The sequence below is a fragment of the Ceratotherium simum genome, chromosome 6 (genome assembly GCF_057802395.1).
Source record: "Ceratotherium simum simum isolate JZ-2026a chromosome 6, ASM5780239v1, whole genome shotgun sequence".
In the NCBI taxonomy this organism is placed as follows: domain Eukaryota; kingdom Metazoa; phylum Chordata; class Mammalia; order Perissodactyla; family Rhinocerotidae; genus Ceratotherium; species Ceratotherium simum.
The window spans coordinates 83,763,936-83,783,113 of NC_141905.1; the positions used below are offsets into that span (position 1 = coordinate 83,763,936).

Genomic DNA, 19,178 nt, shown 5'->3' on the forward strand with positions numbered 1-19,178 from the left:
AAGATCAGCCCTGAGCTAACATCTGCCAATCCTCCTCTGTTTGCTGAGGAAGGCTGGCCCTGGGCTAACATCCGTGCCCATCTTCCTCCACTTTATATGGGACGCCGCCACAGCGTGGCCTGACAGGCAGTGCATCGGTGCGCGCCCAGAATCCAAACCCGGGCTGCCAGCAGCGGAGTGTGCACACTTAACCGCTACGCCACGGGGCCGGCTCCAAGCAGAATGCTTCTGACAGTACTTATGAGAGCACATGAAGACTCAGGAGAAGGCCCTGGCAGAGCTGAGATGCTCATCTTTGTTCACCTGGCGGCTCAGCCAACACCAAACAATTTTCTTCTGGTTTCTGTTTAATCACTGGAATCACCACATATTTGGATCACGGTCTAAAAAAGAGTGTTTTTACTGTCTGAGTGAGATGATGGTAGGAAAAAAAGGGCAGGAAATTAGTCTCTAAGAAGAAAGGTCTAATTCTTGTGATTCTGGAGGCTTTCAGATTCAGCCAACAGAGTAGTGGAGAGAGAAGTAGGGCCAGCACAGCTGCAATAAAAAAATGCAACCCTGGGGGCCGGCCCAGTGGTGCCAGCGGTTAAGTGCGTGTGCTCCGCTGCGGCGGCCCGGGGTTTGCAGGTTCAGATCCTGGGCGTGCACCAACACACCACTTGTCAAGCCATGCTGTGGCAGCATCCCACATAAAGTAGAGGAAGATGGGCACGGATGTTAGCCCAAGGCCAGTCTTCCTCAGCAAAAAGAGGAGGATTGGCATCGGATGTTAGCTCAGGGCTGGTCTTCCTCACACACACAAAAAAACAATGCAACCCTGGGCTAGCCCCAGTGGCCTAGTGGTTAAGTTTGGTGGCCTGGGTTCCATTCCTGGGTGCAGACCTACACCACTTGCCTATCAGTGGCCATGCTGTGGTGGCAGCTCATATACAAAACAGAGGAAGACTGGCAGCGGATGTTAGCTCAGGGTGAATCTTCCTCAAAAAAAAAAAAAAGAAAAAGCAACCCCAAATGGCACCGCAACTGGAAAAAAGCAGTAACAGACACTCAGTGGTACATTTCCAATCGCAGGAGCCTCAGTGCAGGGAGACAGCCCTCTGGGTGTGCTATAAATCATATTTTTCTGCATAATACTCCACTGATTCCTGTAGGAACACCTGTGGGAACACTTTGTGTCTTAACTCTGTGCCAAGTACTTAGGTTATATTCCTCGTCTCCAGCAAATGCTCTGGTCATAAGGAGGCAGCGAGTGTGATACAAGTCAGTGTGTATCTTCTCCACTGAGACAACCCACAGCAAGCACGAGCAGCTCCACTCTGCAGTTGGGGTGGCCCAAGATCCAGCCCGAGTCTGGTGGAAGGAAGTTAGCTCTGGAGATCATTTCTATATCCCCTCGAAATGCCGCACCCCACTTCTTTGTTTTCAGAACAGCATGTGATTTAGAAACACTTCCTTGTTCTCCTTTCAGCACAGGTTTTATTTACCCTCTCTACCTTTCTTCTAAAGTATAAAAAAATCAGGTATGTTGGAACTAAATATTTAAACAGTTAATTAGCAAACTGAAACCTGTATGTTAGTTATTAAAAGCTTCCCAACAACGTTGAAAGGTTCCCAATAAGTAACCTTATTACTCTGTTACGTTAGAATATTACTTACTTACTTGTTCACAGGCCAGAAAGACTACAATGTCACCCTTCTCACCAGAGTGGTGAATTTCAAAGATAAGGCGTAAAATAGACTCAAAAGACTCCTTCTGAGCCCCACTAAGGTACACAACGTCCACAGGGTGTTTATTTTTCACTTCTATGAGAGGCACGTTTCCATAATAAGAACTGAGTTTGCTGATCAGGTGAGGTGAGGAGTTAATTATGAGCTTCAGCTCTGGTCTTGCTAGTAAAACATCTTTTAGAAGTCCAAGTAACACATCAGTTGCAATGCTTCTTTCATGTATATCATCTAAGATGATGACCCCATAACTACCCAAAAAAGGATTGGACATCATTTCTCTCTGCAACATATCATCAGTACAATACCTACAAAGAAAAAACATTAAAGTTAGAATATTCTTATGACAAATCATACAAAAAACATCCTAACAACAACAAAAATGCCTTTCCTATATCCTTTTCTCTAAATCAGGAGTTCTAAATCTTTATCCGGGCCAGGATTCCTTTAAGTTGATAAAATCTAGAGACCTTCAAAACAGAAAAATGCACATAAATTTTAAACACAGTTTGTGTACGTTCACAGACCCCCTAAAGACCACTGCTGACCTGAGGTTACAGACGTCTGCCCTAAATGTTATTACAGATATTAACAAGAGCTACATTTAATATTTGCTCTGAGCTTTCTTTTTTTCTTGAGGAAGATCGGCCCTGAGCTAACATCTGCCAATCCTCCTCTTTTTGCCGAGGAAGCCTGGTCCCGGGCCAACATCCGTGCCCACCTTCCTCCACTTTATATGGGACACCGCCACAGCATGGCTTGACAAGCGGTGCGTCCGTGCGCGCCCGGGACCCCAACCCGGGGGCCGCCACAGCGGAGCGCGTGCACTTAACCGCTACGCCATCGGGCCAGCCCCGCTCTGAGCTTTTTAAACAAAAAAGTAATATGGCAAAATACCCTTGTCAGGGAAAACTTCTCTTTCATCAATGGAAGAATTTTGAGTCAGAGCACACACTTTTCAAAAAAAGGATACTAGAAGAACTACCCTGGCTCAGGCTCACGGCCCAGCTAGTCAGTCCACTACTAGCTCTCTGTTGGTGGCACATTGTGGACACAGTATCACGAAGATGTTAGTGTCAACAAGTTTGAGATGCTGCCCAAACAATAACCAAATAAAAGCATCTAGAAAGTAACCACCTATTTGAGGGCAGAATGCAAACTGGCCAGCATTTCTGGAGAAGGAAGGGGTCACTAGTGATTTTAATGGAATTTTCCAGTAGTTCTTGGGATTTTATTTTTAAAAAGAATAAAGATATATACCTATTAGTCATCCAGCACACATGTAAACATCTTCTTTCTGACACTATTTTCATATTTACCTATACTATTCCTTGAGGAAACCAATCCTATAAGTTTTCTACCCATTTAAGGTGTTTATTTGTCCTTGTGCATGGCAGGTCTGAAACTGCTATTCTTAAGACAGGCCTGCAGCAAGATTGGCCCCTGGCTGGCATTTGGGAACTTACAAGATTTGGGAGGGTTCTTACCATCCCCAGAACTGATAAAGAGTAGCTCCTGGTGTTTACCGTCTGTACCAACAACATGGTCTAACCTGCTTTCCTTCTGGGGTCTGGAATTTTGGAACACGGTAGGCAGAGGCTGCCTACATGACCAGCCCCCAATAAATACCCCGGGCACAGAGTCTCTAATGAGTTTCCCTGGGGGACAACATTTCATGTGGGCTGTCACAACTCATTGCTGGGGGAACTAAGCGTGTCCTGTGTGACTCCACTGGGAAAGGCTGCTGGATGTATATATAACACACACTGGGAAAGGCTGCTGGATGCTATATATAACACACACTGGGAAAGGCTGCTGGATGCTATATATAACACACACTGGGAAAGGCTGCTGGATGTACATATAACACACACTGGGAAAGGCTGCTGGATGCTATATATAACACACACTGGGAAAGGCTGCTGGATGTATATATAACACACACTGGGAAAGGCTGCTGGATGTATATATAACACACACTGGGAAAGGCTGCTGGATGCTATAGATACACACTGGGAAAGGCTGCTGGATGCTATAGATAACACACACTGGGAAAGGCTGCTGGATGCTATAGGTAACACACACTGGGAAAGGCTGCTGGATGCTATATATAACACACACTGGGAAAGGCTGCTGGATGTATATATAACACACACTGGGAAAGGCTGCTGGATGCTATAGATACACACTGGGAAAGGCTGCTGGATGCTATAGGTAACACACACTGGGAAAGGCTGCTGGATGCTATAGATAACACACACTGGGAAAGGCTGCTGGATGCTATAGGTAACACACACTGGGAAAGGCTGCTGGATGCTATAGATAACACACACTGGGAAAGGCTGCTGGATGCTATAGATAACACACACTGGGAAAGGCTGCTGGATGCTATAGATAACACACACTGGGAAAGGCTGCTGGATGCTATAGATAACACACACTGGGAAAGGCTGCTGGATGCTATATATAACACACACTGGGAAAGGCTGCTGGATGTATATATAACACACACTGGGAAAGGCTGCTGGATGTATATATAACACACACTGGGAAAGGCTGCTGGATGCTATATGTAACACACACTGGGAAAGGCTGCTGGATGCTATAGGTAACACACACTGGGAAAGGCTGCTGGATGCTATAGATAACACACACTGGAAGCTTGCGCCTGGTCTCCTCTTGACTTCACCCCATGCACCTTTCCCTCTGCTGATTTTGTTTTGTCTCCTTTCACAGCAGTCAATCTGAGCTGTGAGTAAACTATATGCTGAATCCTACGAGTTCTCCTAGCAAATCATCCAACCTGGGGGTGGTCTTGGGGACCCTGATACAGTGCTCAACCTCTTTCAAGAAAGAAAAAAAACGACCAAACATTTATTAAGCTCCTAGTGTGTGCCAGGCATTGTGTTGGTGCATACATTTCTCATTTCAGAATAAGTCTTCAAGGCAGACATTACTATCCCGTATTTATAAATGAGAAAACTGAGGCTCAGAAAGGTTAAGGACCCTGCCCAGGGTCATAAAGCCAGGAGGAGAGTCAAGATGTACACCTGAATATCTATTACATCTCCCGTCAAATTACAAAGATTGCCTCCTTGGCCTCCATGGTTTTGGTAATAAAGTCCACGTTCTCCCCTTTGCACCTTCATGAGCTCAAAACGTTTGCTCTCTGCCTTTCTTGTCATACTCATTCTCACTCTCTGTCTTACCAAACAAACAATGATGAATTGCTGATTATTCCTTTTCTCAAACTTAAAAGAGAAAATGTATTGAATACTACAGTATTACATTTTGTGCAAGATACAAACAGAGATGCATCTGAAATCTAGCTTTCAGGACATATTTTGCTGAGGTTAATGAGTATGATATAGTGATACAAGTTACTACTGCCTCTTGTCTAAAAACAAGTTAATCTATGCTAGATGTTATTCTTAATGTTAGAAATTAAATCTCTGTTCCCTTCTCCACAGAACTCATCTAAGCACTGGTCTTATAGGACGAAATGCTCCCCGCAAGGTGGAGGAGGTATGCGTGCCATGTAAATATATCCAGGCTTAGTTAAAAAGGGAGACGACGATGACGTATTTAAAAATACTCGACTCCACAAGAAGGCCTGGCCTTCTAGATTATATAATACTAAGGGAATAGTAAAGTTTAACCCTAAAATTTACTATACAAACCTTCAATTTTTTACACAACACAGAAATTTATTTCTTACCTTTATGTTAATAAGATTGTGTACACAGTGCTTTAAAAAAGTGCTGTTACTGATAACTACGTAAAAAAAATAGATATATTGCCAAGGTTTCAGGAAATGCAATTTATATTTTAAATTCCTAAGACTAAATTTCTGAAAGCTAAGAATATAATAAAATATAGAAAAATTTTATTAATATTTTCTAAAATAAAATATATTGAATTTGAACTTAAAATTATATATATTGAATCTGAGTAAATCTTTTAAAATCTGTGTTCTAGAGGGTCAGTATTTGAAATCTATGTGTCACTTCTACAAGATATCTTGATAGCTAGTTCAGGAAGACTATTTTAGTTACATAATATTCAGATATCCACTGTTTTAAAAAAGGCCAGAAAAAAGTTTAAAGAACTAAGTTGTTATATGTAGCACCTCAAAAAATGGTAGTAGGCTTAAAGATTAGATTTACTAAGTGCTCATCATGTGCCTAAAGGATTAGACACAAAGGGGTTACACAGAAAATGAAAAAAGTATCAGATACAGAACATTCCCTCCCATAATTAGTAGTCAACCTTAAATCCTCTCATTTAAGCAGCTATTCAGTCTGGGCTTATTAAATATTATGGCCAGCGTCCATCTCCAGGAAGACAAATCTGGTTCTGATTTACCTTTACAATGATAACGGCTAACGTGTACCTAGTGCTTACACACGTCAGTCACACACATGAGCCCAGTGAGGCCTCACAACCCTATGAGCAGGAATATCAATCACCCATTTTACGGACGAGGAAGCGTAAGCACAGAGAGGTTAGGTGCCTTGTGCAAGGCTACAAGTGAGTAAGTGGCAGAGACACTCATTTCACAGCCACGTCGCCTTCTCTGCAGAGGACACAATAGCAGGAGGAAAATCAGGAATTATTTTCTTTATCATAGGGTGCTTTTCAGTAGTTTTGGCCTCTTTGCTGTGACTCAAACACTGTTAGCGACAAATCAGAGTATCTGCTGACTCTGCACTGGTTGGGGGACGTCAGGGTGGAAAGGAAAGCACAGTGTCCCAGTAACAAGAGGAACTGTAAAGTGAAGGAAAAAGACAGGAGAGGCCCAGGCAGCCCAGCAAAGGCAGAAGGAGACAGAACCTGCACTGGCCAAAGCAGGCTGCCACCGCCCCCCACCTCAAAGGTGCACCTGCGTTCAGCCCCACCACATCTGAAAGCCATCTTCTATACTGAGAAAGGAATGCCACACGCAGATGAGAACTACAAAAATTTCAACATCAATTGTAGTCCTTTCTTTGGCTGTCAGGATTAGATGCTTGTGGGATTTTTCACCATAAAGCAATCACCTGAAAGCCAAGTCCCAACACATCATAGATGTTTAAAAGGTGAGATGTGTCTTCGACCTACTCTGACAACAGTATTTGATTTCTCCAGTTATTTATCTCTGTGGCTTTCTCAAAAAACAACTACATATATATATACGCTTGATCCATATTAATTAAGATAAAAACACGGTAATATTTCACTTTAAAAGTGACTACATCCAAGAGTCATTTCCAAAAGGTTTCCAAAATCTAGATGGCATTAAAGATACAAAAATACATAAAATAACTTTAGAACCTAGTCAGAGCCGTCCTTTAATTAAAGCCATGACCATTTGAGAGGCCACTTCAAAATGTGAAGGAGAAAGAATGAATCTGCCAAGCTTAGGGATCGTTTTGTCCTTCCAATTCTTCAACTAGTTTGTGAGTTCCTAAGAAGCAGGGAGGTTTTTACGTTTCATTTCATTCACTCATGGACGATTTGCATAATAAATAATTTATAAATATATATCAATGTGATGACTCGGGGACATCATGGTTGTAGTAGTAGAAGGTAACATATCTTTAAGAACTTCAAGTCGTAGTGGTGTTGGTCAAATGATTCCCTATGGTTTGATACTAGCCTGAAGACCAACGTCTTCTATTTTTGAAGATAAACATTTGAGGGAAAGCAGCTTAGTATAAACCAAATGAGTTACATGGGCTTTCTAAATGCGAAAAAGAACTGCACTAGAGTCTGTAGCAGCCAGCTGGGCGGGGGCAACACTGCTTCCTTCCATTATCAAATTTGTTGAGTATCCTCCATGGGACAAGCATGTCAGACACAGGATGCGAGCATCCCTGTTATACTGTACTGTATTAGACCATACTATACCACACTATACCACACTGCACCATCCCATCCCTGTCACACCAGAGCCGAGCTTCCCCAGTGGTGTGCCATGGCATGCTGGGGTGCCACACAAACGGGTTACAGATGTGCAGATACGCTGCTGCCAAGACACGTGTCTCCTCAGCCCTTGGAGAAGTCAGGCAGTGCCTGGGGCAGCTGAAGCCCTTGGGATGGTCATCTTTGGCTGCAGGCAGCTTTGTGCATTTCCTTGAGGTGCTGTACAGATGCTCCCCCTTTCTATGTGGGCTATGATATTAAACTGTTTGAGAGGCACTGGCCCAGAGCAGTGATTTTTTCCAACATTCCTTCTTTCTTTTTCTTTTCTCTCTTCTTCTGTGTGTTAAGCTCTTGGGATCCTTTATGCAAAGGAAATCTCACAATGAAGCTAAAACAAAAAAGAGATAAAAGAAGGATGTCTCTTTCCCACAACTTGTGGTAGCTACTGAGAAGGCTCCTTGGAACCCATAAGACTCTGAAAAGTACAGTTTGAAAACACTGGTCTAAACTGCCACCATGAAGACTGATACCAAGTTTTATAGAAGCCCAGCAGAGCATTTTCTAATTTACAGGAGGGTCAGGGAAGCCTTCCTGGAGTAGGTGACCCTTACATGGAGTCTTACATGACTAGGGGGAATTAGCCCAGCCCAGGAGAGGCACGGGCCTTCCGAGCAGAGGGAATGGCATGCATAAAGGCACAAAGGCACACAGAGAACCACAGGTGTCAACTTGGCTGGCACATAGACAACTCATATGGACCCCTCGTGAGGTGGGGCTCGGGAAGCACAAGCGTGAAGGTCTTTGCAGCAACCCAACAAGCCGTGACTTTTTCCTGAGGATTATGGGGAGTCACGGAAGAAGTCGAGACAAGGAGTCCCCGATGGTGCCAGTGTGGAGAAGTGGAAGGTGCACGTCAGGCTGGTGAGAGAGACATTATGATTACACATATAGATGCCTACAACGTAGAACACAAGAATATGCTCTCTGAGGATGGTAGCACACAAGCCAAGAGTCACCAGAGAAAGCACATGAAATCCCCCAAAACCCACCTCAGGATCGTTTCACTGGAACAGCAGTTCTCAAAAGGGATCACATAGCCAACTTCATGACCAATGTTAACATCCATTTCGTCTGCTACTCGGAGGGCGAGCTGAACTGCAGTCTGCTTGTGGACCTGTGTGCACACCACACCCCCGTGCTGGTAGTGGATGGAAAGGCAATATTCAGCACACCACTGAGGAACCTTTAACAGGTGAAAATAAGACAGCATCAGCTGCTGCTATGAAACAAAAAATCAAGGGTTCATCTTATAAATGATTTTTTCTTTCACCAGTGGGCTGCACTACATCTTAGTGAAACTCTGAACAATCTGTGTTTATGCATAGAGTTATTACTAGTAAATAAAATTAAGAATAAACAGGAATTAGCACGGACTGTGAAAGTTTGACTCCTAGATGAATACAAGGCAGATAAAAACAAAAGGCAAAATTTTAAAAAAATATATGTTTTTAGTGAGGAAGATTGGCCATGAGCTAACATCTGTCGCCAATCTGCCTCTTTTTGCTGAGGAAGACAGTCGCTGTGCCAATCTTCCTCTACTTTGTATGTGGGATGCCGCCACAGCATGGCTTGAAGAGCAGTGTGTAGGTCTGCACCCAGGGATCTGAACCCTGGGCTGCCGAAGTGGAGAGCAAGAACTAAACCACTACGCCACTGGGCTGGGTCCTAAAAATATTTTTAACCTCAGCTGTGTTTCTAAAAAGACTAACATATTTACAGATTATACTTTTCTTTCCGGTCACAAGAAAGCTCCATAAAAAATATGGCTTCAGGTATAAACTATTGTGTGTAAAGCAATGTAAATATTAAATAGCATTTAGACGAAAAGTAGTGACTCAAAATTAAAGCATTTACATTTAAACTAAATGATCTTAACAAAATAACCAGATAAGCCTACTTAACATTTCCTTGGTAATAAAAGCTAAAATACACTGGCATTTATTATCTAAATACAATGAAAAATAAGCCCAGTGAGATAATCAACCAATCCATCCAGATTTGGAAAGAGAATTCCAAGGCTGCTCTTAAGGCATTTATTTTTAAAATCCTTTTATTGAAAATGTATTATGGATTAATTGATTTTATCAAAGTCAATTGTGCAAGAATTATTATAGTGGAAAGTACTGAATTCATTTGTATGCCTCAATCTTAAGGCACTGTCAATAAATTATGCTTTATTACATGTATTTTTAAAATAAATCATTCTAAGAGTGTTTTTTAATAGATCTAAGGTATTTAAAAGTTTTAACATTTTTAATTATCTTGAGATTTGCTATTTACTAGACCCATTATGGAATTCTTAGATTTTAATCCTCACATTTTGAAAAATAAATATAACTTACTAGAAATCATAAGTAACTGCAAAATGAACAACTGCCATAGATTGCAAATTCCCATTGATTAAAAGTGCAAATGTACTTCCTCCACTTTAAGATAGGTGTCAGCCTTGTCAACAGGTTGAAAACTAATCAGTAACTATTTACTCAATACCCACTTCATTCTACGAAAGATGAATGTTTAAGATAGTGTGCTCAGGAAACCTAAAATGGAGGCATGACACAGGAAAGAGCAGGGCACCCACGAACCAAAGTCAGGAGCCCACAGTCGGCCTGGCTTGCCGCCAGTTTGTTATTTGTAAGTCTGAGCTCGGGTTCATGTTCTCCACAAGGCTTGCTGTGAGCCCCTCGGCAGGGGACCCCCCAGTGTACCTCCCGACGAGCAGGCGCGGATCACACTTCCTGCGGTTGCTGGTCTGTTTCCAGCGTTCACTCCACTGGAGTATGAGCTCTGTCCTGGGCACCAAGTAATCCCAGCACTCAATAAATATTTGTTGAATGAACAACTTAATTTCTGATACTTTCCAGAAATATTTTTAAATTCTATGATTCTACATACTCTACTTTGAATTGCTTCACAATCACTAGATCACCTAATTGGGAATTCACACGGAATTTTCCATCTTCCTCAATCCCTAGCGAGTAATATTTTATTCTTGCCAAATCCTTACTTTTTAAACTGATTCCCTTCATGTCAGGGTCCACTATCAAGGGACCCTGCCTAGCCAAGACCCCAAACATCATTCATGAGAAAAACTGTATTAAGACTGCTTGTTTGAATGTTTGTCTCCCCACTAGACTGGAACAGATCCTTAAGCTGCACATGTGTAGTTCATAGTTGTCCCCAGTACTTAACAGAGGATCTGACACACAGAAGGGCTAATAAATATCTGGATGGATGGATGGATGGATGGATGGATGGATGGATAAGGACATCATAATAATTGAAAAGAAGGGAGAGAAAGGTGGGGACTCAGGACTTAGCATGGGAGAGAAGTAATGAAACCAAGGGACTTGCAAAGGAAGAATGAGCAGTATTCACTAGCAGACTAATTATGCATAAGAAGAAAACAAATACTCTAAGATTTCTAACTTAAAAATTAGAAGTTTTCCTAAGTAATAATGGTATCATTATTAGAATAGAATAGAATAATGGTATCATTAGCAACAACAGGAAATTGGAAAATAAAATAAATTGAAATGAATGAATGAATGAATGAAGCTAAACAGTAGCATAAAGTTCTTTTGGGGGGAGTGAGGAGTTGGGAGGGGAGGTAAATGACCTTTGGGGGGGTTAGAAAGGTGGTCAGTGTTGTTAAGCTCATCTTGATGGGGGGACATCCAGGTGTAGCTATCCTGAGATCAACTGAAAAGCAGGCCAGGAGCCTAGGGGAAGGGCCAGAGCTAGAGGTGGGCATAGAAGTCACAGAATTTCAGAGCTGAAAGGAATCTCTGGAAGGCCTGTAGGCCACACCTTCACTTTACAAAGAAGGAGCAGGCTTAGAAGTCATGCTCCCAGTAAACAGCACAGCCAGGACTGACCCAAATCTTCCAATTTCTCGCCTAGTGTAATTCCCACCATGCCACACTTGCCTCCAAGCATCATTATACAAAGCTGGTAACTGAAGCCACAAGATTCTCAGCAGTTAACATTTTAAATGACTCTTTCTAGCCTAATGGCAGTGTCAGGGGACAGTACTATGATGACAATGCTCCCTGTTTTACATAGCTAGAAGTGTTGCTGAAATTACACCATCCAGTTTTATTAAAATACTTAGATATGCTTAGTCTGGTTATTGTTTTAAGATCCAGGATAGCTGCTTTCAAACTTTGGAATTCTACATATTCCAATGATTATGGGCCATGTTCCCAAGCTTCTCATTTTGTTTTTGGACTTCACTTATTTCTATCTACTCACATAAATAAATTCTGAAGGATTAGATTATTACAGTATGTCTATAATGGTATGAACATCATATAGGCCTGGCAGTACAATAAATATACTAATCCAACAGTCTTCATTTTCCTTTTTTGCCCTCCTCCACAACAGAGCAAATTATTTCACCTACTACGAGGCAAAAAAATTAATTCAGAAATGGAAACAGCCCTTCTAAATATCAGTTAAAACAACCAGTGAAAGACTGAACAGATGCTATTATGCTTAATGTAGGGATGTTTGCTGACACTGCCAAGTTAAGAGTTGAGCACAAGTCACAACTAATTGCAGAGAGCCCACTCAAGTGTGGCTCTGACTATGAAGTATCGCCCCTTTCAGCAATAGTTACACATGGATAATAACAGCAAGTAAGTGATGCAAATACAAACCGAAAGGGTTGTCTCTGAACAGAAAGAGAAACATGAAATCATCTGTCTTATTTATTACAATTTCTTTGCTTTTGCACACCTTCTGAATCTCTCTAAGCAAGCTAAGGCACACTGTGAAGTTTGATGCCTTAGCAAACTCAAAGTATTAGCTGAAAAACATTATGATTCAGCAATGGCTGGAAATGTGAACATTTCATAATTTCTAGGGACACTAGGATGACAGCTTCACAGGGAATTCCTGCATTCTCTGCACTTAGAATAAATACTGTACCGTTCTGTGCCCTGATTCTCTTTTAGGAGTGGCTTTCTTTTTGTCCCAGTAGTACCTTACCCTTTTCACCAAAAAATTATGTGCCTGTTAGAGATTTCGTCTCTCTTTCTAAAATTTCTCTTTGGAAGACATTCGTCCTCTCTCCCCTAGAACTTAAAAACATTATAAGTTGGCACTATGGGAACTAGGAAAGCTTAAATCCCTGCATGTTTCTATGAGTCATTTGGCCTTACCTTTTTTTTCAGAGAGAAACACTGAATTCTAGGCCACTTTGGCTGTGCCTTAAATGGCACTTTAGTACTTAGCAAAAGTCGTGCAATTTGGGGAACAAAATAGGAAACTATTTTTTTAACACATGAAAAAAATAAACGTATTTACAAATTTATCTGAGAGTTTTGGCAATAGACAACACCCAAGTTTATATATTTGGTCTAGAAACTCTCCCTACTAGAAATCATGACTTTAACTATTTTCATTCTGGACTTATCTAACAATTTTTTCACATTCTCTCAATCCATTTGTAAAATGCCGTTTTCTGGACTGTACGATGTGCCAAATGTGTTCAAGCCTGACAGTGAAGCATGCCTTAACGCTCTGCTCCAAAGCCCGCCTCGACCTGCCTTAAGGCAGGCAAGTTAGGCAAGCAGTATCGAGTGGACAGTGAGAATGTGTGCCCTCGGCTCTTATCTCCTCCCTGAAAGGAAACCACCAGGACTCTGGCCAACCTGCTGCTATGAGAAGGGGTAAGAGGAGTCCGCTGAGTAACACAAATCTAATCTACATCAAGGCTTTATCAACTAGAGGTAGTAACTGGAGTTCTACAAGTTGTACAAATTGAGAAAGCAAAGCAAAGATGCTCCATTCCTGACTCCAGGCAACAGGCATGGAGGGTGGGCTGCTGGATTCTGGGAGAGCTGGGGCCCAGGGTCCTCAGGGTGGGCCCAATCCAGATCAGACCAAGAGAGCAGCAGCAGCATCAAGCATCTGCATACAGTCTCATCACTGCCACTGTGGCTAGAGGACATCCACGTGAGACACACTAGCGTAGAACTTCCTGCCCTTTCATCCACTGCTAGTGATGGATATACGAACAAATGAAGCGAGACAAAAAGTTGTCTGTGAGACACAAAGCTACTACTAAACACATCCTAGTCCCAAAGGCCCCCAAGCCCTTATTATATCATTAGTCTGCCCACGAAGCCTGATTCCTCTTCTGGACCACTGAGGCTGCAGCTAGTGCCAAGGTCCCAACCACTCACTTTCATTTCAGTACCAGAATCATGGGATCCAAAAGTTGGAGGGAACCTTCAGGACCACCAACTCACTCAAATGCATGAATCCCTACAACAACATTCCTGCAAAGTACCTATGCCTGAGCATGCTCCTAAGGCTACTCAATGTGAACCAATATGTCAGAATACATTACAGAGGAGTGGGTCCCCTCTTGAACTAAATGTCACACATCTCTGGATATCACAATTCATACATATCTTGGCATTGAGTGAATTACAGGTAGACTCTACCAGCAGAAAATGGTGGACGAGTTTACTCAGTTAATAAGGTGGAGATGTTCTTTACCATACAGCTTCTTCATTTAGGTTACGTCTCAGTTACACCATGCTTCTTTACCTCACTAACCCATCCATTTCATGGAAAATTTCGGGACAAAAGCTAGAGAAGGAGAAGCAAGTAAAATAGTTCTAAAAACATTTCACTCTCTTTTAGGCTTTTTCATAAACCTGCCCCCAAAAAGGTAATAGGCAAAGGCTCTATAAACATATGAAGAGTTGCCCTCTTTTCCCTAGGACAGTCACAAAACAGCCTTCACCCCATCTGCACCAAAGAAAGATGACATTTTTAGGATCCAGCAAAATACCCGTTGTCCTCTTTGGAAGGCTTGGGTCTAAAGACAGGCTTTTCTTTGAAAGGTTTAAAACTCTGAGGAACAAGAAAACAGTCTGGGAAGCTCTTTAAAAAATAACCAAGTTGTTTCCAGAATTAAGAAAACAATCAATGCTCCCGCTATTTAAATTAGTTTAGAATAGGCTCGTTTTCTCATCATTTGAGGAATATTTTGATTTTCCCCACCCTGAAGATACACACTGCCTTCTACTTAACAGAAAACAAGCATGATTTATTAAAATGATTGAGAAATTAAAGATGACAAGAGAAAGCACTGCTAGGTATTAACATAACATGTTACATAATATATGATAATAATTCTTGCTCTTAAAGATCACAAATTCTAAAAAAAAACTCAAGGAGTAGATATTTAAAAATGTTTTGTTTTTTGTTTACAATAGTGTGGATTAGCAATTCTGAAACTACATTAGGAGTATTCTAAGACTGAACAAGTAAAGATACTGTGAGTAATGAGAGCTAGGTTTCTCATAGTTAGAGAAGGGAGTTACAAACGAGGAAATGGAGAAGGCTAGAATGAACCCTGCAGTGCTGAACTGGAATCAGAGGCATCAGTATGAACTCATGGTTTTTAAGACATAGAGGGATAGTCAGAAATAGAGATAAAACAGAAATATATAGAGAGAAAGAAATACGCACAGAGAAATAGGAAGAAACAGAGAAATAGAGAAATAGAGCTAGAGACATAAAGAGAAATAGAGAGTTACAGGGATGGATGGACGGATGGATCGATGGATGGACAGACAGATAGACAGATGTGTGTTTACACACCCACACACATTTGTTTCCTTGCTCTGTCCACGGAGAGGGTCTACAAGCAATGATAAGCCAATGGCAATGGGCACTTAGTTCCCAGATCTTGGTTTCTAAATATAATTCTCCACTAAAAGGAATCAGGGCTCCTTGAGAAAAATGGCTATTTCTAAGACCAGAACAAGGAACATACTAGATGAGCCTGTAACATTTTACTGGGCCAGAAAGCAAAGAATTGCTCAAAGAACGATGAGGACATGTCGAAAGGACACAGAAGTCATCTTGAAGGAGTTCCCACTGGCCATATCAGGGACAATTTGAGAAATAAAATAAATGGGCTTAGTAATAAATTATAACCCATGGAATAAAATAAGAATTTATGAGTCCACATTGACACAAATAAATGAATAAATAATGAAGAAGAGAAAGCTCAACTTTACAGGAGAATTCCAAATATTAAATGTAGAAGGAATGTCAGAATTAGAAAAATCACCATTTGGTTACCACCAGTGTAATAATGTCAAAGGTAAGAATCACCAAAGGATGTTAAACCTAGCAGGTGAATGCATGATGAGAAGTGTACTTTACATAGTCTCAAAGTATCTTCCCATATCTATTAAATGACAGGGGGAAAATAGTAATTTTACAATAAGAACAAGAAAGTCACCACCTTACCAAGTTATCAAACTTAACATCGCCAGTCACGGGAAAAAATCTTGTGCCTCCTGATATGTTGCACTGAGGAGCACACCACAGTTTCTATGGTCTTCCTGCTGCAAATGCATAACTGGACTCTAATCCTCAGAAAACATCAGACAGACTCACCCTGAGGGATACTGTACAAAATACCTAACTTGTACTCTTCAAAAATGTCAAGGTCGTTAAGGATAAGGAAAGAGTGAGGAGGTGTTTCAGATTAGAAGTGATTAAAGAGAAATGATGATTAGATACAGTGTAATTTTGGATTGGATTCTGGACTAAAAATATTTTTTTTATTATAAAGGCCATTAGTGGGAAAACTGATGAAATCTGAATGTCTACAAATTAAATAATACTGAGATGTCAATATTACTTTCCTGATTTTGATAATTATATTGTGGCTATGCCCTGTTTTTAGTAAACACTCATTGAAGTATTTAGAGGCAAAGGGCATCACATCATCAACGTACTCTTAAAAGGTTCAGAATAAAAATGAGTGTGTGCATGTGTGTGTGTGTATGGAGAGAGAGAGCGAGAATAACAAAACAAATGTGGTAAAATGTTAACCTTTTTAACCAAGGAAATCTGGGTGAACAATATATGGGAAATGTTTGTACTATTTTTGCAACTTGTTTCTAAGTCTGAAATTATTGCAAAATAAAAACTTCAAATAATTTAACTTGCCATTTGTCCACAGAAACCAGAAAAATAACATTCATGCAGTTTTCATCATTAGCTTCTTGTGACAAACTGAAATCATTCATTGTAATGATAACTCATCACAACAAATAACAAATCATAATCAACTCTTGATATTGGCAGCTATAAATTAAAGAAAAAAAGCCACCTATTGTCCATCCCTCCTCTCTTCAAACTTAACATCGTTTAGATGTTAGAACAAATAAGCCCCAGAGGTAATAAACAACTTGGAAGCAGCAATGTATAGTGGAAAGTGTTCTTACAATTCCAACTCAGAAAGTTACACGATATTAATTACACAAATTATCAAATCCCTCTGGGCCACAGTTTCGTTATCTGAAAAATGAAGGGGTTCTATCAGCTCATCTTTGTGGTCCATTCTAATTCTTATAAGAATCTATAAGTGAATTCCAAAATAAAAATGCTTATTGCTTGCTTTACAATTTAACAGTAAAATACAGATGTCACTAAAATCAAAACCTGAAGTCCAAACATAACAACAACAAACTAGACAATAAGTATTCATTAACTATCTACCCTAATTCTTTCCTCCACATTAGATCCCAAAGTGTGTGACCCAGGGCCTGGATCATATCTGGGCCCTCAGTTATTTCTTATAGTCAGGAAGATAAGAATTTCCTTATGCTTTTTAATTTCTGTAGCTTAACCGCTTCACCAACAAGCACATCCACACATCTTGATGATCAGACTGTCGAGCACGTAAATACGGAAGTTAATCCTCAGATCTATGGCAGGTAAATAACATCTATCACATCTTTTAAAATATGCACAATGAGATAATCTCAATGGATTTTTTTCTACTTTTCTAGAGAAAATTCAGTGGTACACTAAACACAATTAATAACCACATAAGTATTAACTGTTATTCAGCCAGCTTTAATAAATAAAATTAGGTAACTTAATTGTCATGCCTGAATTGCTAATGCTCTTTTTTGCTTTGTTTTGTTTTTTTGGTTTAAATAATATCACCATTAAACAGAACACTGGGCTGCAATTATTTAAGTAATAAAAAAGTACAACATATAAAGCAAATGGTTTTTCGTAGCAGCTACTCACCTGAGAGCTCTTGCCACATTTAGCTTCTCCTGAAATGATCACAATTTGATTTTGAAGCAGATTCTCCATAAAGGCGTATTTTTCTTTCCATATTGGAAGATCTTCTCTTTCTCTCAGAAGTTTATAATAACGTGATGAATACGGCAATCCATCAAAAGGGTTTAGTTCCAAATCCTCACAGGCCAAAATCCCCTCCTCATCCCCATCACTGGAATCGAGGGATTCAGGAAAATAGCGCTTTTCAGAGGAAGAGTTTGGACACTGCAGTTCTTCTTCTTCCATCTTGCCCAGCAGTGAGCTTAAGCAGCCGACATTCTACAATCAAGCTCCTCCTGTCAATAACCCACTGTGGACAGGGCTGAAAAGTCCACCTACACAAGCTCAGATGTCCCGATCTCTAAGACTTCAGTCCAAGGTTTTAGCAAGTTGAATTCCTCAAATCTACCTCTGCTCTTCTTTGCTGCGTTACCTACTGTGCTGGCTCACCTCGGCACCCTTAGCACATTAAGTGATTGTCAATAAAACCATGCTAAAAAACAAACAAACAAAAAAGAACAAAAATCAGGTACACATACAAGAAGACATCTGAAAGAAAAAGCATATGCATTCAAAACAAAAGCATTATTTTTTCTAACTGGTTACTGACTGTCATTTCTACTGCCTGTTTAAAAGACTGGGAATAATTTAGGCTAGCTCTTAAAGTTTGGTCGGCTGCAATTTTTTCCTGGCTGGTTTGGAAAACGATTGCACCCTGGACCTGGTGCTCTCTGCCTGACCTTTATCACAGGCCCCTGCATCTTGACTGACAGCGAATAGAAAGCAACAGGGGGACATTGTGATTGTGAGGCTCAATCATGTGGTCACTAATCCCATTACAAAAGAGATGCTGGGCCCTATAAAAAGGAAAATTGTGAGGGTCTGGTGAGTGTTCCCCTAACACTGGCTACAAAAAGTCCATTTTTTAAATTAAGAAATCCTCTAGTTTTTTAAAGAAGAAGAATTTTTATAAAACTTTTCATTTTACAGTTGCTTATGCCAGTTTACAAAGTCAAATGAGGGAAGTGAATTTATTATTTTTTCCATCTGAGGCTATGGCTAGCTTTTATTAATAAGGTCTTTTGTTTGTTTAATTAAACCAGAAATCTCAAGCATATTTCTTGAGATTCCTGGGTCCTGAGCCCAACATGTCAGATTCAAGAGGCAATAAAAGACAGCACTGAATTTAAACAAAGAAGAGACATGAAAGGGCAAACTTTACACCAGTATCTTATTCTCTGCGTGTCAGGTAAGGAGTTCTTCCTCTTCCAATCAACAGTGATTTTTAAAAAATCCAATCAGTATTGCTGGAAATAAGCCCCTGTTCTCATTAGCCAGGTAGAAAGTAAAAAGACAGAGAAACAAATAAAAAA

At 40.6% G+C, this 19,178-nt stretch overlaps 1 protein-coding gene across 5 annotated transcripts in view; it reads right to left on the minus strand.

Moving 5' to 3' along the window:
• Positions 1 to 19,178, minus strand: part of DHX32 (DEAH-box helicase 32 (putative)) — a 60,394-nt gene that overhangs the window by 22,576 nt on the left and 18,640 nt on the right. For all 5 annotated transcript variants that reach the window (XM_087432839.1, XM_087432835.1, XM_087432836.1 and 2 more), the window contains 3 exons: positions 17,770 to 18,298; positions 8,679 to 8,872; positions 1,661 to 2,033 (listed from right to left, as the gene is read on the minus strand). In XM_087432839.1, coding sequence (XP_087288965.1) covers positions 1,661 to 2,033; positions 8,679 to 8,872; positions 17,770 to 18,051 — 849 coding nt within the window. In that variant the 5' untranslated portion in view covers positions 18,052 to 18,298. The remainder of the gene's footprint in view (positions 1 to 1,660; positions 2,034 to 8,678; positions 8,873 to 17,769; positions 18,299 to 19,178) is intronic.